Source organism: Megalopta genalis, chromosome 6 (assembly GCF_051020955.1).
Source record: "Megalopta genalis isolate 19385.01 chromosome 6, iyMegGena1_principal, whole genome shotgun sequence".
In the NCBI taxonomy this organism is placed as follows: domain Eukaryota; kingdom Metazoa; phylum Arthropoda; class Insecta; order Hymenoptera; family Halictidae; genus Megalopta; species Megalopta genalis.
Window position 1 is genome coordinate 5,307,963 of NC_135018.1, and position 25,554 is coordinate 5,333,516.

Sequence of the window (25,554 nt, forward strand, 5' to 3'; positions counted from 1 at the left end):
AGGAATATATTTACGGTTGGAGTTGCAGAATTTGGTGTTTCGGAGGTCTGAGGATTGCAATTCGACGATAAGTGTTTCCGGCAAGGAGTAAACTGGTTAACAGTAAAAGACACTTTTATTAATAACAGTACGGTTTACAATATTGCGGGAATCAGTGTACGACGCAAGCGCAATATCAAATACTCATGCACAGGTATCGGGTTTATATACAAAAGCTACGGGACAGGTTTATATACAATTCTCACTTTCGAGACTCGAATAGTTCGTAGGACACGCGTACAGTAAGGACCGAGAAGATACTAGCGGCCGCCATATTGCAATCATTCGCTACACAAAAACGGTAAAGTATCAATTAAATGTGCACAACTGTGAATGATTCTTTCCTCAAACAACATAGACAATCGAGAGACGACTTTCGAAACGATTCTTCGATGAGACAGATCGCGTCACGGTACGCAAAAATAACGAATCTTAAGAAGTAACTCGATTATAGCATTGCACATGTATGACCAACACAGTTGTCAAGAAATGTCTATAAATACAAGCTACAGACTGTCGTAATCGAAATAAATAATTATAACTTTACCTATCTAGGGTCTAGAATCCTCACCACGAAATCCTATATCCTATTCATATTATCACTTTTACTCTTCTTTATCCGGTATGTACAAAAGAGGAGTTAACAATCTTTCAGCGCTAGAAGAAGGTCCCCCAAAAAGCTATACATTCGAAATAATCTCGAAACGTCTCGGAATTCCATCCACCATCGCACCAGACTCACTATAAACCACCGAACGAGTCTCTTCGAGGCGATGGTCGCACTTGTTACACTTCGATCATCAACTAGAACGATTTTCGCGCGAATATGTCCTTACGGCTAATAAAACTTTTCTCGGGATGATCGATCGAGGATCCACGGACTCCTAGAAGTCACCGGTTTCACGTAAAAATTGTCTTTAGGGATCCTCGGCCGCAGTTACCCAGCCTGATGGCAGAACTGCGCCTGGAGGTGGTTGGGCGTCGTTGGGGTGAGAGGCGTCAATGGGGTGAGCGGTGTCATGGGGCTGCCGGGACTTTCGCTTCCGGCGCTGCCACCCTGGTAGCCGCCCAAGTAGGCGCCCACCATGCTCACCCCCGAAGAGTACAGGTCCCCTGGGTGGTGTTGCATCGGGGGCGAATGGTGCACTGGACAAGATAAACAAGCAAATCGTTCGTTAAGTCCTCGTGGAACATGGTCCGGATGTTGGACAGGTTTGCTCCATCCCCCAAGAAATGTAGCAAACATTCCTGTAGATTAATTTTTGTTAGAGTCCTCGATGCAGTTAAACATCCTCTAAAGTCATCTAGACACTCTGAATCAGGGATAAAGATTGCATTAAGGGCTATACGAAGTGGCTTCAGTCGAGTTGAAACTCTTAATTTTGTCATTATTATTAGTCCTCTGTCGTCGTTTTTAGTCTGCGCAGTCATTTTACACATTCTTAGATAGTCTGACACTCGGGTATGCATTTTTGTTAGCAGATATTCTATCGACAAAAGTCTTACTTCAAGGGAAATACCTTTCTGGTTGCGTTAAGCATCTTTGATAGGACCAAGTATTCATCAGTCACCATTATAGTTAATCCTTTACCACTGTTTCTAGCCTGTCCAGCTTTTCAATTTACCATTATTTGGCTCGGATCTGAACTTTAGCGACTATCCTATCGGACGCAGAAGAAGTCCTTTGCAAAGTTAGCTAAGTCATCCCTTTTAGTTAGCCTCTCAATAACAAATCTTACTTCAGAGGAAACGAAATAGCTTTTCGTGTGTCAGTTGCTTAAAACGTCTTGAGCAAGTTAACGCCACTTATCAATTACCATTACATTAGCAACTGTGTAGGTAAGAGATCTTATTTCAGACGAAACAAGTAACTTTCAAAGAACATTGTGCACAAGGATCCATTGTCTACCGAAGGAAGTATCGAAGTACTCACTCTGCGTCTTGATCTTCCCACTGTGTTTTTTCTGCCTAGCTCTCGAGTTCTGGAACCAAACTTGCGTCACCCTTTTGCTCAATCCTGTGACGTGCGCTATCCTCTCCAGGTCCTGCCCATCAGGATTGCTGTCCAGTTGAAAATTCGCCTGTAGAACAGAGAGCTGCTCCTCCGTGAAGGTCGTCCTGACCCTCTTCGTTTTGCTACCCTTGCCGCCGTGCTCGGAATCACAGTCCTCCGAAGACGAGGTATTGTTTCCCTCGACCACGTCGAGATAGTGAGCCTTGCAGAGCAACCTGGCGTCCAGCAGGGCGAATTGCTCCCCCGTGGACAATTGTCGGGAACAAGCGTCGCAGGCGAAACAGGCTAAATGATAAACCCTTTCTCTGGCCCTTCTCACCCAGTCGCCGGCGCCCACGCTACGCCCACACTTCGCACACTTCGCGCCGAAGGTTCTGCAATTAGAAAGGAAACCCTTCATTCATTCCTGTGGATTTTAAAGCTCCGTTAGAGTTGCTGTGATGGCGTTTATGGCGAGTTTAGAGGAAATATAGAAATATACCTGCTGTCCCAAAATTATGTATAGGATCCAGGAAAACGCGTGCGTAACATCGTTCTAACACAGGTAAAAATAGTGTCTAACATGTCTCATGACATAGGTCCAAATAAGGTCTTTACCCTAAAATATCAATTGTATCAATTTGTTTCATCTTTTGTTCTATCTTTTTACCCTAACATCTTACTGAATTTGTATCCAGCATTGGCTTCTGGTCTTAAACAAATAATAAAAACAATTTCCGGTGGTTAGATCAAAAACGATCAGTGTTCTCGATGAAAAATTTGTCTTCAATTGTTTCTTACTGTTTGTTTGCACAGAAAAGCTAGATAAAAGAATGTTCAGTTCTCTCGAATCCTCGCCTCGTATAACTAATTACTAGACTGCGGATTTCTATGTGAAATAAATATCATCAACCACAATTGCAAGGAAACTAACTAGAGAGTAAGATCTGTCTCTCTTCAATAACTCTAATAGTACAAAAATAATGATTGACATCGTTCAATTCTCCTAATCTGTCTACTACTTTGAATCGCAACTACACAATTCTACCATAAACACATTAAATCCGCGATCTACAAATGACAGGATTTTTGCATTGAACGGACACACAAGTTGTACCAAAAACACTTCGCCTCTTCCAATTATACTTGACCACAGCAACATCTCCTTTAAATCTACGAAACTTTCATCCTTCTCCCCACTGGACAATAAAAACAATGTACAGAATCGACCCAGCGATAATTTCTCCCAAAAGACGATTAACAGCGGAAAGAAGGATACTTTGCGGCGTTATAATTGGCAGTTATCGCAGCTTAGAATCGAAAGCAAAGCCGCGAATACCGTTTCCGTTTCAAATTAGCGGTCGCGTCCGCAGGTTTCTCTCTCGTTGGCGAGGTCTGGAGAGGCCGCGAGGGACAAGGGGCTATTTTGGTCGGGGCTGCAGGTTCATTCAGGACCTCCGTGCACGAGAATCCGATGGCCCTGTCCTCATTAACATACTACTCCGCCACTCGATGTCGAGGGACATCGGAGTGGAGCAGCGCGTCAGAAGCGCGGGGCTCTCTCCACGGTTTCAGGATCGGGTTCAACCTCTCGCGATTCGACCGGCAGATTACGTCGAGATTATCTCGACATCTCAGTCCCGCGGCTTCCCCTCGCCCTACAAATGACTCGAACCCTTTGAGCGTAGACCGACGACCAGGAAACAGGCGACACGCCCCGAGAATTTCTCTCTCTCTCTCTCTCTCTCCCCCTCTCTCTCTCTCTCTCTCTTTCTTTTTTTCTATCTATTCAGCGTCCTCTCTTTCTCTCAGTGCTGTCCGCTCGGAATATATGAGCAACGACTCGCTGCCTAATTAGCAGTAGCGTCATCGGACACCGTCGATTAATGGATTCAGTGAAAAATGGTTCGCGAATGGCCTTGCAGTTGAATCGCAGGAGAGATTCTATCGGTTAGGGATGATTCCGATGATACGATTGCTCAGTTGTGAATGAAGCGATTTTATAGGGGTTGACCGAGCTTCTCTCAGGATGTGGACTGGTTTGGGAAGCGATTGTAAGTTTTTGATATTCGTACGGTTTTGGATAATTTTGTAAATTGAGAATTTTTGGGGGAATTTTTAGGGAGAATGTGATTGAGATATGATGCTGTGTGAGGCGATACTGTGATAATGTTTATTATGTAATAAAGCGCAGATGTTAGTGATCTTAGGTGAAAAGGATTTTATATGTCCTCCCGTATAAATTGGTTGTCGGTGAACATTATTTCGATTAATATGTTGAACAAATAGAGAAATCTGCCAAACTCTCTCTCAGACCAGTTCATTAAGAATTTTGACTAAGCAGTTCTTTGAATGTTTTATTGATCTCCTGTTCCTGATTCACAAAAGCTTTGTCATAGAAGGCACTATATTGCGAGAATTAGCCACTAAAGTTAATTTCGTGCAACCGCAAAAAATTGTGAGAACTTTTAGTATAGAAGAAAATTGTGGGAATAGATTGTCTACCGAAAAGGTACAAATATAGTACAGTTTCAAATTTCTACGGGTTCTTTAGATGAAAAAGACTTGTTAAAGCAAATTTGTCTTTAGAAAAGTGCCAATACAGTATAGTCTTGAAACTGTAAGAGCCTTTAACTAAAAAATTGTGTAAGACATTAAGATAAAATATTTTAAAAGGTTTTAGTTAAAAAATTGTAAAAGCCTTTAGTTAAAAAATTGTAAAAGCCTTTAGTTAAAAAATTGGTAAAATCAGATGAGTTTGTAAGGCAAAATAAAATTGCAAGAACGGACCAATTGCAAACCACCAAATTGAATAACGAAGAAGTTGTGCAACTCGAAGTCAGGAAACATCGACAAGGGTTTCTTTTTGCTTAGAGAAAGCCTGACAAGGAAAAGAAGAATAAGCCGGGGGTGAACGGGAAGAATGCCCGATCGACTAAAGGTTTATTGTATGGAAAAATATGGTAAGCTACGGAAGGATTAGTCTGACGACGAATCGTATAGTCATCGTCGCATCGAAGATATTTTCGGGCATTATTGGTTATGGTGATCGTGCACAGGGCACGCCTAGAAGCAAAGCACACAGCCCCTCAGACGTGGAGTTGCGCGTTCAAACTTTTTCGTTGCCTTTGGTGCTTTAATCAATAACCATACACGATTATTATAAACTATTCTGCGCCATGAAAAATCGCTATGAAACCGCGGATAATGATAAATAAATACATGACACATTTTCGATATGCTCCTATCATAAATCTCGACAGAATTTACATGATAAATTCTTTTCAGAAAATCAAATTATTTATTCAATATAATTGAATGAGAATTAAATATAGTTATCATTTAATTTTAGCAATAGTTTTCTTTCATCACTTTAATAGATTAAAAATAAGACATTACCATTTCTTTTATTCTTTTAATCTTTCCTCTAGTTTAAATTGCTACCAATCAATTTTCTCATAAATGCATGAAATCCGGAGTCTAATTATTAGTTAAATAAAAATAAATTCATACCGTATCAATATTCTCGTCAATTGTTTAGACAAATTATTATCTACCTGGTTTTCGAGAGTTTCCAATCATAGAAATATCACAAAGTTCTTTAGTAAATAACTCGAGAACGTCTTTCCCAAACCTTAACGCTAAAACTACCGAGCCCTGAACGTGACTAATGTATATTGTTAATTAATGTATATTGTATATTATTTTATTTCAATGACGAGATTGGATTTATTTAAACTTCTTACGATTTTAATTATAATATATGCTTGAATGAAGAAGTTTTTTCGTATAAAAATTTCTGACAAAAACCTTTTTATAATATCAGGAATTGCAAAAGAAAACATCGGAAACCAGTCATGTTGACTAGTACTAGTGTTAAAACAAATCCCCATAAAAATTGATTGACTCTGCTCTGAATGTTCTGCGACCAGTCTCCGGATATGCCATGGTCCCCCGTAACCGGGAAAGTGCAAAAGTTAACGCGACCGTCGAATGGCAGAGCGAGACAGGGCTGTAGGACGCTGGGCGAGGTGTGATTAGCATAAATAGTGGCGCCACCCCTATCCTCCTCGCGCGTTTACGTCGGATGATCGAAAGAGAGAAGAGGTAGACAGTCAGAAGCCCCGTGTAACCAGCCGGGAGGATGGGTAAACTGGTATTGGGTATCTATAAATCTTCAGGGCCGTACATCGGCTACCAAACGACCCCGCCCTAATTTATTCATTTGTTCTTCCACATAGGCGGGCCCTATAAGTCAACAGGGGATTAAGTCAGGCGCTATCCGACCTCACCACGGCAGAATTCATGGTCCCCCGTGCACGGCCGTAGTCGATTCTCGCGCTCCGCAGGCAGATCACGATCGCGATCTTCGATATCGTTCCGAGATACCACGGGACTAAATAAATTACTACGCTCGATGCGTTTTACCGGTGAATTATTGTTTTCGGCGGCCGCGCTGATACCTCCAGCCCGGAATGAATCGGGAACTGGCAACACCATAGGCCATGGTGTTCAAAACGTTCTACGATTTTAAGCACACTAGTAACTGCAAAGATTCGTCAAAAGTTAGAAAAACTGTTGGATACAGAAGTAGCGAGAAATTGATGACCTTGATCACTAGTCTCTGGATTTGTATGCAAAATAAAAAGTGTCTACCTCAATTTCAATAAATGAAAGTAATATTAAAATTTATTTTCTTTCGCGATAGGTCCAATATAGATTGAAAATAATGTAACACAGCATTCTTAAACTCTTTTGATCCATTGTTACAGAAAAAGAGGTAGAAAATACAGTATAGTCGTCACACGAATACAATAAAAATAAAAAATATATATATAATGATATAACAAAAACGTACGAATTAGTGTAGTACATACAATATGTATCGCACAGGATGTATGATAAATGGAAGATTATCAGACATGCAAGTAATACGGTCGTTGAAATAAGAATACCAAAGGACGATTAATACAATTTAATTAACTATTAAGAATTAAGATTTTGTAGTATGATGAACAGTAATCGAAACAATAGCAGAGTGTCTGAAAGACGGGTATAAGTAGTGAAAATAATTAAGAAAGAGTCCATAGCGATATGCATTAACTAGTAGACGGTTGAAACAATTATGGTAACCATAGAGCGTACGGTGAAGCTCGGGAAGAGAGGTAGAAATATGCCTAAGGGAGTAAGATGATGCGTAGAGATTTAATTTTTCCAAAATATCAGGACAGTTGACGCGACTATCGACGATTTTGTGACTAAATAATGAGTCTGCAACAATGCGACGCTGATTTTTATGATAATGTGATAATTGACGGATAATTAGTCACAGGCTGTAACGAGGGCTCCAAGAACAGATAGCCAGAGCTAATTTCGCTAAAATCTGTCCGCAATTTGAGTCACGTGGCCGTCACGTGGGCGCGTCAGTGGTTCGCCGGTGGGTGATTAATGTTTTCGACGTAGTCTCCCCGGTTTTCTACCTTCTCCATCTTCCTCGTCATCTTCCTCTTCTTCTTCGGACCTCACGTACAGACCAGCTATTCACGTCACCGAGCATATATACGTGTACCACGCATGCTCTCGCGCGAGCTGCGAGCTGCGAGTCACGTTGCGACGTTTGAAGCCCCAGCACCGATGGCCGGGGCCACGAATAAAGGACATCTCAACTGACTTTTTCTCGCGGTCACGGGTCCCTTCGTAACCAAAAACGAAAGCAGAAACGAGCCGACCGTGTTTCGCCCAATCCTACGCCACGAAGCTTTTGTAACCGAGCCCGCGATCGACCGGCACGCTCGATCGAACTCTGCTCCGATACGCTATTGTCACGCGTTGCCCCTCAAATGTTAACACCTCGCCTTCCATTACGACTACCTGTCAGAGCTCCGAACAACATTTCGAATAAATTTTTCGAACCGGATTTTGTTCAACTAATCTCACGAATAAATTCCATAAATAAAGTTTCATTCGACTAATTTCAAGTAAATTCTACGAATAAAATTGCATTCGTTATTCGAATAAAATACGCCCGATTCTGCTACCTGACAGTCTTCCGGACTGAGATGAGGGAGAATTTTCTCATAAAATTTTTAACAATCAGAAATTTTTATAAGGAATTTTTATAAGAAACTACAAGAAGCAATTTCACTTATAAGCCCACATATGTTTCGAGTAAGATAATCTAATACATAGATTAGATTAATGCAACAGTATTCTCAAATACTTCGCACGTTTTAACCATCTTGGATATGATTCAGTCATTTTTGTTGCGAATATATAAAATCTGTTTGATCTAGTCAGTTTTGTCATGAATACATAAAAAATCCACCGATCTATTAATAACTTCTCTTTGAAGTCTCGGGATGAAACTGTTATAGAACAAATGTTTGCTAACATAAATTTGAAAAATTTGAAAAATTGACAAAATTGCGAGAGCTTTTTTTACAGAAAATAACGATGGGAACAGACTGAATACAAACATGGAATTCTAGTACAGAAAACAAGTATCATCAATTCAGAAAGTAAATCATAACACGATCAAAATAAAAGAAAGCGCAGGTGTCCCAAAAATTTGTTGCCATTTGAAGCAATTCGGGCAGCTTTCCTCGGGTCCTATTGTGCCCAATTAAGGAAACTCGCGAGGCCGAAGTATGGTCACGAAAGGCGAACAGGAAGCAGTCGAGAGACGCGGTCCGTAGCTGATTATTCCCGAAGGGTATTCAGGAAATCGTCCGGATGATTCGGCGACGGGGCCCGAGGGGGTGGCATCGGAGATCAGCCATCGCGATTGGGATCGGGTCCTTTTTACGGAAGGCGTAGGCATTCGCATTTAAGTGCCATTAAGGCGAATACGATAAGGTTGTGATTAAGGCGGCGGCCGTTTCGCTGTCCGCGATCTTTCGGGCATACTGAATTAAGAGAACCGGAATCCGCACGGTCCCCGAAGGACCCCGCTAATAGAGCGATTTCTGGTCCCGGAGAGCTCGCGTTCGGTTTCTTTCCTCGCCTCGTTTTGTACTCCGGTCGAGACGGTCGAAGCGACGCGCGAGGGAAACGACCGGCGGGGGTCCCAAAAGGTGGCTCCGAAAGGGGAAAAGGAGAAATGGTGGGAGAGGGGCCGGATCGTCGGAGAATAGCGTCGGCGAATATTTATTAATTTAAAAGACACCCGTCCTCGGTCCTCGACTGAAAAGCACCGACGACGATCGCGCGAGAGGGTGGGCAAAAGAGAGAAATTCACAGCTGGCCCCGGGAGAGCTGGCTTACGAGGCGAATTCCATCGGTTCCTCGGGAACACTGCCAGTCTTTTTACTCGTGACTCGGCACCCACATGCCTGCCACATATATCTATACGTGTAGCCGTGTTCCCGATCGAAAACCACCACCCTTTCGGAATCGCTTTGTAATCGTTTAACGTGTAATCGCTCGGACCTCGTAAACGGGACCTTTTGCTTTTCGATGCCGTCCGTCGATCGAACGTAACTCCAAATCGTACGGATTATTAATGTACTCGTGTAATTGTCGTGTGTAGTCGTTCTTTTTTTAACCTGTTATCCTGGTAAGACGAAATATTCCGTATTTGCACAGTTTAGTTTCGATGATATTTATAACGTTTTTTATATGTAGCAGACTAAGGGTGTCAGGATATACTAAAAATAACAGTGTAACAACTAACAGGATATATGAATTGTATATTTAACAATGGTGCAACTAAGGGACATTGGAATGATTTATATATTTTCTAAATATGTCGTAAAATATTTTGTCGATTTAAATAATTAACAATTGCATTGCATCTATTAGCTCGTAATATTCATTTACTGTACGCAACAACACCGTCATACTGGAGTGAAGAACGAAAAATCTGATTAGGCTAGCTAATAGATGCAGCTCGAACCTACGGTTTCGGAGAGAACAAACCGTAACGCCTGCGCCGAAGCGGAGATAAAGGCAGGCTCGTGTAAAGTCGAGATCCAATTGATTAAATCTGTCAAGAGCGACAGTTGTTCCGGAATCCGGGAGCAACACGAGGGTTTATCGATGAATCGAATAATGCTCTGTCTCGTCGTAGCCGGTGGAGACACCCCACTGGTACGAGCACAGCCGAGCTTAAGAGGATGTTCCCCTCTCGGCTACCATCGGTGCTCCTGGAAAGAACCATCATTTGTTCGACTTATGGGACCGATCTCGCGAGGTACGCTGACACCAGCATAACCGATATCTCGGACACCCTGTCGCGCAACGGGCCACAAAGATTCCACGAACAGCTCCCGAGGGATCGATTCCGGGGGCTATCGTTTCGGATTAAAAGCTCGTGACTCGCCAATATCGTCTGTCCTCTTTACACGAGCTCCAGTGACCGTCTTTTAACACTTCGAGCGCCAAGATTTCCAAAATTACAGACAGAATTACCTGGACAAATTGAAAGATACAATTTCGTGCTAGTTTGTTGAGTAAACCGAGATTTATATTTCCGTTGATTTCTGTACGATTTCTAATTTAATATAAGCTTGAATACAGAAGTTTAGTCAGTTACAGGGTGTCCCAGAATTTAATATACAGGATGTCCCAAAATTATTATACAAGCGAGGAATGAGGGTTTTCTGAGGTCATTTGAAGTAACTTCTTCCTTAGCGAAAATGCAATCCGCGGCTTCGTTTACGAGTTATTAACAATAAACAGTGACCAATAAGAGGCAAGATCAGCTGGCGCCAAGCGGCTGAGCCAACGAGCGGTCACAGTTGTTCGTTAATAACTCGTAATGCATTTTCGCTAAGGAAAAAGTTACTTCAAATGACCTGAGGAACCCCTCATTTCCCACTTGTACAATAATTTTGGGACATCCCGTATATTAAATTCTTATATAAGAAACTTTATCTAAACATGTCTCATAGAAATATTTTTACAATACAGTAGAACTCCATTTATATGAATACTACATGCAACTTTTCGTTTAAATAACCGGAATTCGCGTTCAAATAAATGGATTTAACCAAACACTTTACCCAGGTCTTCAGATAATTGGAGTGACGCTCGACGCAGTAGTTGAGATAACAGGAGTTCAGCAGAAGATCGCTATACCTGGCATTGCCCGAAATTTCATTCCAGTAAATGGAGTTCAGATAAGTTCGAGTTCTACTTTATCGGAAACTGTAAAAGAAGAAGTCAGAAACCAGTCATTTCGTCTGGTTTGATAATTCTAGTGTTGACAGTTTCAATTTGATTAGGCTAGTGGAACCGGTTACTGTCGGATGACCAATTGTTATGTCTTTAGTTTGTTTTCGAGCATAATTAACATTATATTTATCGAATAAGGAATAATATATTTTTCTATTTTTTCATTTCATTTATTTTTTAATAAAAAGATTTAATTTGCCTTATATTATAAATATAAAGTTAGTTCTCCAAAATTAAATTTTAATTTTATATCTATCGAATAAGACGTATCAAATCTTTTCATTATTTCATTTTATTTATTTTTTTATGAAAAAATGTAATATGTCCTGTTCGATGAATGTAATGTTAATTATGCTCGAAAAGAAAGCAAAGGTGCAGCAATTGGTCACCCCACATTAACCGTCGCTCATACAGTGATGTAAACAATTACAGACTTAAAGTAACTTTTACAATTTTAGCGATACTTGAATGAAAACTTAACAAAACACCACATTCGTATATTTCTATATCAGAAATAACAGAAAACAGAAATAAAGAAATATGACATTTTGCTAAATTTTCGTTTTGTTACATCAGTTACAAATTGAAAAGTTACTTACAGTCTATAATTGTACACAACACTGTACTCTTCTAGATCCTAGAAGCTGAGGCAGAAATTTTAGCGATTCTTTTCACAGGAATCTTCAATAGACTGCAACTTTGTGGGTTCCTGCTTTCGATCCTATGCATGGAAATCAATGTTTCGAATAAGATAATAATTAAGCAGGGTTAAGATCGAAGGTGTCCGGCGTCCATGTTCGTTACCCGAAGGTGTTCGACGGCGTCGAAGTCGTGCAGGAACTGCTGGGAGACTGCGAAGGGCTTGCGAAGGTATCCGCAAATAGAAACGCGTTATACTTACAAGGCGTAGTCGTGCCTGCAGTAAAGCCTCATCCCCCGGAGGAAGCATGAGTGCTGGTCGTGCAGAGGTCTGGCACAGGCGCAACACTTGAGGCACCTGGAATGCCAGGTACGACCCCCTACGCAGAGGACGGTGCGCTCGCGCACGCTTTCCCCGCAACCACCGCAGTCCATCTCCATGCCATCGTGGCCCTCGCTGCTCACGATCCCCCCGCCGCCGCCCTTCTTGATGCTCGGCACGTTGTTGTTGTTGTTGTTCGTGGTGTTATTGTTGTTATTCGAACAGAGGATGCTGTCCGGGCACTCGGTGTCCGCCTCGATCTCCGTCTGCAACAGATTCCCGAGCTGGTCAGACTTTTCACCGGTTTTGACCAGTCAGAGTGTTGCGACTCTTGTCAACGTTAAGATATTGACAACGTTCGCAGGAAAATAAGTCAGATTTGACGTCGATGGGGTGGGGTTAGCTGACGCATGCACTGGGAGCAGTGTTCACAGGAAAATAAGTTACGCAAGGAATGGGGTAGGTGACGCATGCGCCAAGGGTCCCGCACAGCGGTATGGCGCGTCTCCCGGTTGACTGGATCCCTGCCGCTCGAACTTGGGCAGGTATAAAAATAACGGTACAAGGTATAATACCATGCAATAAGTGCCACCTTGTAGCGCGATTTTAATGTTCAAGCATTGTAAACTTTGATCATAGTAGTTTTCGAATTAACTAGAAGAACGATGGAGGAAGTTTAATCATCGTGTACATGATCAGGTACCTGTATATCTCAAATTGATTTCAAAAAACTCAATTAATGTTCTTATTAACAAATAGCAAAATTCCTATAGATTTCTACTTTCTTGGATACTTGCAGCTTGATTTGTGTTGCAGGCGTAACAATATATCTTGAAACTATGAAGTACAATATTATTAATAGACTGTGGATTTTACGCATTTATAGTAAAATTAAGTAGTTGCAATTTTAGATAGTAGGAAGATGAAAAGAATTTGAAAATGTCAATTCGAAATTAAAACAATCGCAAAATGATTAGAAAAACGAATAGAAGAGTATTGAATGATTTCGTTGAACTCGGATTGTAGAATAAAACGAGCGTTTTTTTGTTCGGTGACATTTTTCGGGACTTCCGGACAGCCGAAAGTGGCCATCACCGATCGATTGGCAAAGCAAATGGTGGGGTTGGAGAGCCGTTTCCAGGTGTGTAGAACGAATGCGCCTGGCTGCGGGCTCCAAATCTCAATTAATACTCGGCAAAGTGAAATAATAAACGAGCGGTAGGCCGCCGGCTGATAAATGACGCCGCTCTGGGCATGATCCCTCGGTCCCCGGATGGGCTGGTCCAACGTCTACGATTCGCATGATTACACACACGTCGTGTATCACTGTGCGTGCACGCGATTCCGCGGCGCGGGCTCTGGTGGGCGCAAATTTGCTCATTGTGCCGCGGAGATTTAAGTGAAATAGCGGATACGTAGGCGGTGTAAATTCGAGTCGTCTAATTTACAGGGTAATTTCGAGTTCCCGCCACCCTCCCGCCCCTTTCCCGATACTTTGCTCTCTGTCTGCGCCAATGTTTCTTTCCTCTCCATTCAGTCGGGAAAAATTGTTAACGCTGACCATTGTTACTTGTTCGTTGCTCGAACGAAGAAAAATGGAATAGATGGAAAATATTCTTTTCTGTATTTATTAGGTGATCAAGTATGAAATGCATAGATTTTATAGTAAAATTATACAGTAAAGTATGTATTTCATAGTTAATGACCTAATGGAATTTAGAATTTATTTACATATAGGATTTTCAGACTCTGTAGTGAAAAAACATGAAAAATTATACAACAATTATACAAAAATTATACGTCCCACAAAAATGTATGCAGAACTTATACATAACCATTATACGATCGTAGTAGTAATTGTAAAGAATAAAGAATTATTCGAAGAATTATTCAATTATAGAATTATTCGAATAAACAGAATAATTCATTCGAATAAAGAATTATTTGATGACGAATAATGAATAATTGTTACTCAAAGGATTCACTGGGAAAAAATTCTTTTTAATTATCTTAATTATCTTTTTAATTACCTTATACAAATTTATCCGAAACAATACAAATTTATCTGAAATAAACATTTATCCGAAACAATTCAAACTTATCTTGGATAAATATTTATCCGAACAAAATTCAAATAATCTGAAGTAATCAACTCTGATTACAAGCAAAATATGCATATAAAAACTGGCCTACAGCTGGTACTTCGGAATAGTTTGTTTAAATAGCTGCATATTTAGTTTCTAGAAAACAGATGCAAAAGATTGCAGAACGAACCAGGTAACAGTAAGCGTCGCAAGTCCAACTCACTTTGGTTTCAATCTGGCAGTTTGTTTACTGCAATCTTACATAGAAATGAATCACTTTACTCCAACAAACGTGTTATTTTTATTCTGTTTACCGCATCTCGAAGGATTCGCGTGATTAGCGTTCGAAAAATTGACAAACTAGCGAATATCCGTAGAGAATTTAAAAACTGGCGGCGCTTAACGAATTAATTGACACATAGGAAACATTACAAGTTCCCGTTTAATTAATTAGACTTGGAAACGGCGAACGGGGGACCCTCTCCGGCAACTATAAACCGGAAAGGGGTTCTTCTTATAAGCTTGTCCCGTGTAAACCTACGTATGCCGTCCAGAAAATTTACTACGCACTATATATTAATTTATATTGGTATAATATTTGACAAGATTTATCGCTCGACTCAGAGATAGGGCTATTAAATCCAGGGGAATTGTTAATGATTCTAAGCAACGGAACGTAGGCGAAGTTTCAGGATGGGTCTGCAGCTTAATATGTTCGCCTTCAGCCAATCTTCTTCTGTGCTTCCATCTGAAGATTACAAAACAAAGACTTTGTGTTTCTTCTTTTATGCGGTAAGTATCGCTTTACGTATTTATATATATATATATATATAGATAAGTACTGTATAATTCTCTCGATGTTGGTCTCGATTAGGTAGTCAATTTGCAGCTGAGATGCTCGGAGAAATTGTCCAGTCATTTCTCAAAGCATTAACATTTTACTCGTCTTTGAGATTCAACTCTGAAGCTGAACATTGTATATCAATTTTATATGCTTATAATAAAATTGAGAGTAGACCAAATACAAAACAGTAAAAACAGTTAAACAATTTGAGAATATTATTGTACTACTGTCAACTTGTTGTAAATATTACGAAAATAAATAAATACCTGTTCAGTTCCTGCATCTGACAATTAATGGAAACAATTTTTATTTTGCACAACGATCCGCAGTCTATTTATTACTGTATGGAAAGTAAAGTGCAACAAACTGTCATTTAATAGAAACTGATCTTCTTTTCTATTGTTAGTACATTGATGATGACGCAACTAGACTGAAGATGACGTAAGCAGACCTGTGTAATTTTTATACATTTGTGATGAGATTGGATAGGTGAATTTTGAAATAATAAAGAACGTACATTATTTTCAATCCTTAAATAATTCTAAACCTCACAATCGGTGCAGACGATTTTTATTTTTCAAAAAGATCAGCAATGTAAATACGAAACATTTTGCACTTCTTCTATTGTTCTCACTGTTTTATATTTCGCCAGCTAATTTTTCTCATAAAGGCATAAAATCCACGGTCTATTTATGAAAATCAATTTTCAAATCCTCAACTCAAATACCAAATTGGCGCTAGACATTTTGTAAAATTACAAAAAGAAAAACTCACCGAACTATAATTCTTCCTATTGAAACTCATCGATTAAACTTTGTTTCGAAAAAGACCTCGAACAGATGTTCACGCTTCTGTGCAAACGAACAAGGTAAAAGAAGGATGACGATTAAGCATTCACAGCGAAACATGCTATCGTTCATTAGTCAAGAAACGCACGGGATAAACCCGTGCTAAGGTTCGCGATTAATTGACAATCGACAACGACACACCGCCCAGCTGATTCGTTTTCCTTTTTCTCGGGCAACGTGTCCGCCGTAGAGAAAAGGAGGGGAAGGGGAGAGGGCAGAAAGACAACGAAGGGGGAGAGAAAGTCATTGTGAGTGCGTAGAGATAAACGCACGGATAACGCTTATCTGATCTGTATGCAATTTTTTCTTATCGCTGTCTCTCGGCACACGTGCTCGTGTACACACTCGCGCGTGCACACGTGTACGTCGAACCTCGTCTCAATGATATTAATTGGTACACGAGTAACGCACAAAGGTTATTGTTCATCCTAGCGTGCGATCAATGAGTTAATTACGTTACGTCCCTCCGTGTAATGCGTGTCCGGGTGTTTACCTCGTTCCTACACCTTGCACGATCACTGTCACGCGCTATCTGTTGACAGAGATATTCCAGAAACGTAGAATACATTATTCTCGAATTTTTCTTATCTCTAAACTTTCTGCTCAAGATTGTTCGGTACGTTCAATGATATTAAGTTATTCGGTACGTAGGAATTTTCTGCTCGAGATATTATACGGTAATTTAAAATTATACGGAAATAATATTTTTGTGAATTTAATGTTTGTTGAATACCGTTCTTTAAGTTCTGAATATAAGTTCAACATTTTTATTATTTTATAACATCGCGATCCAAAGGCAATGAAGTTGGAAGTTTTGATAGAGAATTATTATTGCTTCGATAAATGATTTTTCTTTTGGTAAATTGTTTGCATAATCTACTAGGTGGTAAGATAATCTTGTAAAGACAGACAAGAGGTGCTTCGGCAAAAGAAATTTCAGCTGGATAGGATGAGCGGTTCTTCGAAAATTACGTCCTAATGATGAGGATGATTCTAGCCGTTCCGGAGACTTCAACGCACGCGTAAGCGACATCTTCACGACGAGATCACTGTAGGCGCCGCGTACGAACCTAACTGCACTATTATCGGATTTATACTAGCTCTATTTGGCTAACGGAAATTTATAAATTGCCGTTGTTTTATTATTGTCTCTATAATTCCTTCTATGATGTTACACATTCAAATTTTAATTTTAAATCTTGGGTATTTCCTTGTCGCAGAATTTTCTGTTACAAATTAAACAAAATCACTGTTCGATTATTACAAATCCACTCTACAAACGAATATGTAATTTATAAGCAATCATACAACTTTTAATATTAATTTCTTCCGCAGAATGTACAATCATTCGACATTAATTTTTTGCACAAAATACGTTTAACATTAATCTCTTGTGCAGAATCAAATGCATTGCTGTGGCGTTTAAATATTCTCAGACATCATAATATTCGTTCACTTGAAATTAATCTTCTATTCAATTTTTCGAACATTCTGTTGCTAAATATAATTATTTCGATATTTTAACGCATCATGCGCATAGTTTTGAATCAATCTGAAGCAGCGACTTTTTTTCATTTGCGCGCTGTGCGTTGTGCGCCGTCGACGAACCAGCAACTCTAGGAACAACGTACACTTGGCCGCGGATTTGCATGCGAAGCGCCGAAAGCCCGCTCTCGGAGCTAGCACATCGAAAGAAGAAACGTCGAAAGAAAAGGCCCGTTGCATAACAGACACCTCAAGAGAAAGACAACATCGACGACAGCCAATTTCGAGCGACGGCTACGGCTACATCGCCCTCGCCTTCCTCTCTCCGTCTTCCTCTCCTCTCGTCGCGACTTCTCTCGCCGCGCCGGGCCGGTAATCATTTCATGCATAGCTGGACGGTCACTGATTTATGATCTGCCGAAGGCGAAGTTGAACTCCCCACCTGTGATTTATACCTTCTGGCATTTCGATCTTCCCGAGGAAACTGAGCCCCGTGTTCCTTTTCGACGGAACCCGAGGACCCGTCGATTACCTCTGTCGCGGAACCAGCGCCATTTCCACGCGGTTCTTGCCGTTTCGGCAGATCCATCCACTACCTGTGCTCCGTATCAACCATTAATTAACCCATTCGCATCCCACCGAAGTTCACAATTCCGCTGGCCAGACAGCCCTCTGAATATTCGCTTAAAATGCCGTATATGAAAGAATAGATACATTAATTAAATTTGACTGATCAAAATTGACTTTGCTAACATGAAATGGGTAAAATATAGAAAAATGCGTTTTTGCTTATAAAACTATAAAAGTATGCAAAATAATTGTTATATTTCGATACATAATAGTATAAACAAGACTGAAGATTGACTTGACACACGCATTAACACACTCTTTTTCTTTTATTGACAGACACTGCGTGTACACGCATAACCATTAAACAGATGTCACGAATGACCTACGGTAATTAATAGCAATACAAGGTATATGATATGTTTCAAAACATTTTGGCAAATTGAATGTCACTTTGCGTGGTATGCTTCGCCATATTGATTCGCTGAGAAATCCGTGTTTATGTCACGCGTGACATCTTTTTAAAGAACGATCTTCTGAAGGTGGTTGAATGCGATCAAGAAAATGTCTCCAGTTTTTGGATTTAAGCCTGATTATCACGCAGTATGCTGCACAGTTTCTCTAATTTTATCGTTTTCAAATTCATACGGAGGAGGATATAAATAATACTGTACTAATATAAAAACCTGTTTATTATACACAGAGATAAAAATTAGCCTGAGAAAAAAATGTCATTAACAGCTAAAAAATAACATGCGGTGCGAAAGGGTTGAACAAGAAAGAGTGTTGAAGACGATTAAGAAACGTTGCAGACCTTTCTTTTTTTAGTTTTAAACCAATTGAACTTGTTGTTCCGAATTGTTGTTTCGATTTTAATGTCTACTGGAATATATTGTGACCTCGAAAAGTTGCGATACCGACGCCATGTTATGTTCATTGTTGTCCTGTATGCAGTAGCAGACACCTAGCCGTCCTGCTATTCCCATAATTAAAAAATCAAATAGGTGAAGGAGATTAGAATGTGCTTGAGATCTTTTTTCGTGTTTTAGATGAGTTATGTCAGCAATGTATGAATGAAAATTGTGTCAGTATGTATACCGCCGACATTTCATTTTTATTTTTATTTTTACTCATATACCTGTCGTCTACGAAGTGAAAAAATAAAAATAGTAGAAAGGTGGTTGAAGCAACTTCGATTTCTAAACGTGTCTGTTTCGCTGTTAATAAATAAAGATTATTTCTAAAAGGAATTCGAGTCAGGTTATTAGTCACATAATCTTTGATCTCTCAACGCCATCATAAAACTCTTCGCAGCGAAAAACGAAAGAAGTTGCAAAGATATGGATAAAACAATCAGAAAAATGCGTTCGACCTCCTCTTCGATTTTTAGTCGAGTTTGCTCTTTTACTCATAAAATGAAATGATTTATTCAAGGAAATATTAGGCTGTGAAATTACTAAAATTACAATGTCATCGACTTTTAATATCTTACATTTACATGATTTGAGTACATCTCATATCTATTTTTAATCTATTTATATATTTTCGTACGAAAAGACCAAGTATATACATCAAATTATTCATATTAAAAAATAATTGTTACCTTGGCAGGATAACGCACTAAATTTAACTGTATAAGTTATAGATAAAAAATTTTAATATTAAATTCATTTTATAATCTTTCATTTAATAACATTAATAATGCCAACAAGATTAACTTATTTTAACTTTATTTCAACGTGAGATTTTAGGATATATTCAAAATCGTACAGTTCCTAATAAATTGAAGAAATTGTACAGCCATTATTCCCTTTAACTATTCAGCTGATTTTTAGACAATCTCTCTATACAAATCTAACTCCTTTTGGTCAAATTTCCCATTTAGTCGTCCTCTGGTCTAGTTTGTAGCTGCAGTTCATTCGTCCGCGAACGATGCATAGCGGGCAAGGCTCAATTACATATTTTCCAAGGAGGTTATTCCAGCTAACAAATTAATTACTGGCCCGACATACCTCGGTGTAAACGCAATGTAATTTCCAAGACGCGCGTAACGCACTCGCGAACGACAGAGCGATACGATATCGCCTGCGACGTTTCAGATTCATGAAACTCGCTGACACTTCATTGTGCCGCTCAGCAACGTTCGCTCGTAAATAGCTATTATCGCGTAATAAATATTACGCGACGAAAACACAGCATAACACGCCTATCAAATCGCGATTCATTAACGCCATTGTTCGCGAACAATAAATTTTCGCTCCTCGTCGGATTGATTCGCGTAAACGATCCCCAACGTCGCAACGTATGCTGCACGGGGACCGTTTCCGCGCTGTCCCTTTTCGTCCTCGCTCGTTCGTATGTTTGCGACCAAGAACGTGCTGCTACGGTGGTCATTGTTTTATTAAATTCATGAATGATGCGTTTCCTGAGATGAAAACGAGAGGCAACGACTGCGGGAGTGCTTTCTAATTGTTCAATAGTTACGCGACGGAAAAACTCGTGCGGAACTAAACGATGGTGCTGTGGTGACCATGGTCGACCGTGGGATTTTACAATGGCGTCCCCGGTTTATGATCCGACGAAAACCAGCGCCACGGAATTCATGGGGTAATTTACAACCGGCTGAAATGTTCGTCTTGTCCCGGGTTGCCCCGAGAAAATCGAAAAAATAACATCGTAGGCCTGCTAAACCGAATGCAACAGTCGCATCAGACTCACGAAAATGATTTCCTGACGGAACATTTTCAAAAGAATTTTCCGATCTTATAAGAAATATACCAACAAGTGAACTAATGTATAACTCATTTTTAATAATATTTTTATTTGCTGTCTGTAATGTTGTCGATCTAAAAATGCTGCATCGTCGATTTTCGAAAATAAGAGAATAAAATATTATTCTCCTATCGTCATTAAGATGATGTACAATACTAGTTTCTTGCGCAGAGATCACGAAGTATTTCTTATCTAATTTTTAATAGTAATTCTGTATATTTGCAATCTACAATGTAGGCTCGACATGTTCATTTAATGTTCCAGCTGCAGGCATCTGTGCATCAGTGTGAGTAAGATTTAAGCAAAAATTACCTCCACTTCATCTCGCCACATTAAGCACAATAAAATATTATTTTTCTATCGTCCACAAACAATTTCCCATTTAATTTATTTACTTTCATTTACACTTGAAACCTTTCAATTTTTCGCTGACACCACAAAATATCCTCCAATTGTCGCTGACAATTTAATCTAACCCTAAGAACAACGTTCTTAGCGACAGAGAAGCGAGCCCCAGCAAAAGAAGCATAGACTTTCACGGTTGGCTGTTTTTCCCAATTGCAATATAGTCTGCAGAATGTGATGGATAGCTGTCGGCCCGACGGATTGAATATCCATCGTGTTGTCAGCGTTGCAGTGGGAGTCGAATTTTCATTTCGTCGACCGAAGAATTTTTCAATTCGTCCCGAGGCCGTCGTAGGTGGACGCGATCGCCGTAGAATGCAATCAGCGAGTAGTTAAGAAGAATAATAGGAGTCATTTTTTATTCGTCAACACTTCGGGGGGACGGAGATGAGCTGACAAAGTGAGAAATGCAACGGGTGAAGAGGTCAAACGGGCTTCACTACCGACTACCGGACACCGATGCTGTGCTCGGATACATTCGATTCGTCAGTTGGCCAAGCGGACGCGCGTTTAATGGCACGAGCGAGTACCATTCCGCGTGATTTATCGCCCTTATACGTTTCACCGGGTATCGTAAACAATTTTTCGTTCGGCCGGCATCGATTCAACCCTTTGCACGATCACCAGGACTAGAAGAAATTCGTCGAGGAGCGGGAATCCGTTTTTACCGCGATTTTATAGTTAGCACCAATGCTTTCGCGTCTTCATCTAATTCTTTTAAGACATTAGCTGCATTCCAGAATATTTGTATATGCATTAAAGGTGCCTTTCGAAGTTCTTGTAAAATTTCTGCACTGAAGTTCCTATTCATTTAAAAATGCCTGCATGATTCTGTACTGACAGTACATATGTACCCGTTTAAAAATGTTTGCATTAGGATGATATAATATTGATGATATAATATATATGATAATATTGCCGATGATACAGCGTCATTTGCAATTTATTTCAATATTAAATTTTCGAAATTTTTGAAGTACTAAACATTCAGTACGAATTGTTTATACTAATTTTAGAATTTTGTGTTGTCCGCATCGGACGCGTTAAACCACAGCTTTATAAACTGATGTGTAGTTTGATTCAGATTAGATGCAAGGTCACCTAGAATATGTGTTTCGAATAATCTACTGTTAACTCAATTGTTAGAGTAATCGGTACATCGTAAAGAGTGGAGCGTATGCTTCCACTTGAAGCAAAGATGGCGCATATCGTTAACTTTTATTCAACTCATTCGCAAGATCTTTTAAATTGTAGAGTTTGCTATAAGACTTGCCAATGAAGCCCTCTTACAATAGCATAATTAAAATGGCACGTGACAAGTTGAAACCAAAGGTAGTACTTAACAGTCGTCTTTCTCTATTTTATCATCAAAACGAACATCTCGAAGCTCCAAAATCGTTAACCAACCCTTAACACACTTAATGCAGACAACTGTACAAACAACGATGACTCAGTCTCACGTTCAACACTTGAGAAAATGGAATGACTCTTGTGCCCAATTGTAAGCTATAGATCTTTATGCATTTATGCGATTCAAACATATTTAATCTATTTTTACTATAAGAAATTTTCTAGAAGATAAATTATATTTGTTCCTAATCCTGGATTTGTTTTCATAGAAATTGGGTTCCACATAAATATCTGTAGTCTATTATGTCAACACTGAAAACTTTCTATAACGTTACGTATCATCACAGTTATTAAACTCCACGCTATTAGCGCACAGTTTTGCATCTCGAACGTAAATCAATCTGTAATTATCTAAGAAAGTAGAATTGTACGATAATTTTGCCATTTGCCACCGCGAAAGCGTACACAAAATTTTTTAAACAAATTGGAAACTGGTATCGAGGCACTCGAACATCCACAGAACTGATGAATGTTGATCAATCAATTTCGCAAAAGGTTCATTTTGCATCACAATTGAGTTGGAAATTGTCAAAAATGAAACGAATGAACTTTGCAAAATTACCTTCACACTATACAATGCAGTATCTATTGTACATAGCATAATAAGGAATTTTAATCTGATCCTTGCTTGTAAGTCAAGATCAACGAGTAGTATAATATATTGGTTTTGTTGGTATCGAGAAAAATTTTTAGCTCGAAAACTCTTTGTGGGAGCCCATTAGCGTTCCAACGTTCCAGTTGCTTCAGAGTGGGTCTTGCTATTTATGTTAGTTTATTGGTTTGAAATGTTGTTATTATTGTACACACACACACACACACACACACACACACACACACAGAGAGAGAGAGAGAGAGAGAGAGAGAGAGAGAGAGAGAGAGAGACAGACAGACAGACAGACAGACAGACAGAGAGAGAGAGAGAGAGAGAGAGAGAGAGAGAGAGAGAGAGAGAGAGATTGTATGTTTGTGTAGTAGATGTAAAATTATTTGTTACTATTTTGGAATTGAGTGTGGGATACAACTTTTGCTGCAATTGTTTTCCTACTATGCAGCCTTTATAACTAGCTGGGTAATATTATGTAACCTATATAACCTATAATATAACCTAGCCTGGTAATTAAAACATTTTACCTCGTCTGTCTTCTTTGTTAATGAGCAGTTGGGGTTGAAATGTTTACCAGCACATTTGACACATGCAGGCGTTTTAAAGCGATAATTTTTTGTGTGTCCATGAACTTGACAGCGTGTGCAATGCGGTATGTCTGTTTTAGCCCAAGGGGGTTTGAAAGTTATAATAGCGTTTAGGAGTTTCTTTACTTTGTAAATTTCTTTGTTATCTTCGCGTTGGGTTCTAATTCGTTAAAACAACAGTGATAGTGGCTATTTTGCATCGTATTTTACTGTGTTGTTTATTTGCCTTGAGGGTTAAGATTTTTTAGTTCATCGATGATTCTGTTGATATCTTTTGAATTGATATATATATATATATATATAAGTTGGCATTCCTTGTTTTCAAGGCAAGTACTATTTTACTGTAGATTTCAGTGATCTTAGTTTGAACCTTAACGTGATTATTGTTTAGCTGTTTCAGTGTGTAACTGTTGTATGCTGTTTCTTCCAGTACATTTATTAAGAGTTCTATAATTTGAACTTCAATGTGAATTAGAAGAGACTTCGGCTCGGTAGATTTTGATGTAATCTCTTCTGTGAGGTGTCTTTTGCTAAAATGTTGAAATGGGTATATCCGTTAACCATTTGACCTGTTGTGTGCAGTAGCTATCTATCCGTGTTGGTGAACGTCTCGTGTTGGTAAGTTTTTTGTGTTTCGTTGCTGGTTTCCGCCTGTTTGCTACCCGTTGGTATGTCGATATCCATTCCGTTGTCGTTCGTTATTTTGGTGGTTATGGAAAAGCCGTAGGCCGTTGATCTCATCCATTTGAATTGCTTGCCAAACTGCAGGTTTAACGATACACGCACAATCTCACACACCTGAGTAGGTTGAATAACAGCGTTCGTACACAGTGATAAATATTCGTTTCGCGTAAACACGTCTTGTCAGCGCGTCCTCCCCGTAAGCGAGGCTACAAATCTAAACTAGAACAAACTTTCCCGTATACTAAAAGATGCATTATAGTAAAGATGGAAATCGCATAAATCTTCTATTCAAAGAGAGAAGCAACCAATCGAATCGTGAATCAAAGGAAATCTTTCCAAACTACTCTTCCATGTACCAAACGCTGCACTAATCAAAGTTAACTGCACTGATCAAACTCAACAACATCGTACGGGAAAAATAAATTTTATCGACTATCGACGTAGCTTACAATAATATATTTACTTGCAACAAACGTTTGTGCAAGAACCATCAAACCTCCATTCTAAGAGCAGACCGAATCAAGCAAAAATCGCACTCACCTTCATGTCGTTGACGCGTGGATCACGTAGGTCACGACCTCGTCATCCGGTGATCCATGATTCGATCAACAAAAGTCCAAGAGAGTCCGAAATGGTTCAAGAGTCCAGGTCGTCGAACAATCGATATACAGTCTCTCAACAAAAAAGCAGATCACAGCACGGTAAAACCTCGTCGAAACTGATCACGCGTTTCACCGGTCGAGTGGGTTGAAAATTGTTGGCTCGAGAAACGAAAAGGATCGAAGAACAAGGTACCCTGTCCAGATCCGTGGCCCGGGGAAGACTGGCATCCTCGGTCCTGCCCCTTCCACCTTGGACCACGCGCGAACCCAGACCAGCTTGTTCTTTGCAGCCTCGCCGCAGTGTGCACACCCACCGACAGTTTCAACTTCATTTGTACATGCCTCGTGCATCCGTCTGTGTGCTCTCGACGGTGTGTTCGTGTGTGGGACATTGGAGGGGAGTCCTGTTCCCTGACATGACTCGATTCGACCCTCTCTGTGCCAAAGAGACGATGGTTCGAGGGACGGAGAGCCCTGGAATGAACAACAGGCTCC

General features: G+C 39.8%; 1 protein-coding gene across 1 annotated transcript; it reads right to left on the reverse strand.

Moving 5' to 3' along the window:
- Positions 1–96: 96 nt before the first annotated feature.
- On the reverse strand, positions 97–25,343 carry LOC117223745 (LIM/homeobox protein Awh). Its single transcript, XM_076522878.1, has 4 exons — positions 24,998–25,343; positions 12,108–12,433; positions 1,973–2,427; positions 97–1,185 (listed from the first exon to the last, which is right to left on the reverse strand). Exons 1-4 carry the CDS (start codon positions 25,001–25,003, stop codon positions 977–979), a joined length of 996 nt encoding a protein of 331 aa, XP_076378993.1. The 5' UTR covers positions 25,004–25,343; the 3' UTR covers positions 97–976.
- Between the last annotated feature and the right edge of the window lie 211 nt (positions 25,344–25,554).

Coding starts and splice junctions, on each gene's coding strand:
- LOC117223745 (XM_076522878.1), bottom strand. Junction 2,428..12,107: donor TGCAGGCACGACTACGCCTT/GTAAGTATAACG, acceptor TTCTAATTGCAG/AACCTTCGGCGCGAAGTGTG. Junction 1,186..1,972: donor TGGGAAGATCAAGACGCAGA/GTGAGTACTTCG, acceptor TATCTTGTCCAG/TGCACCATTCGCCCCCGATG.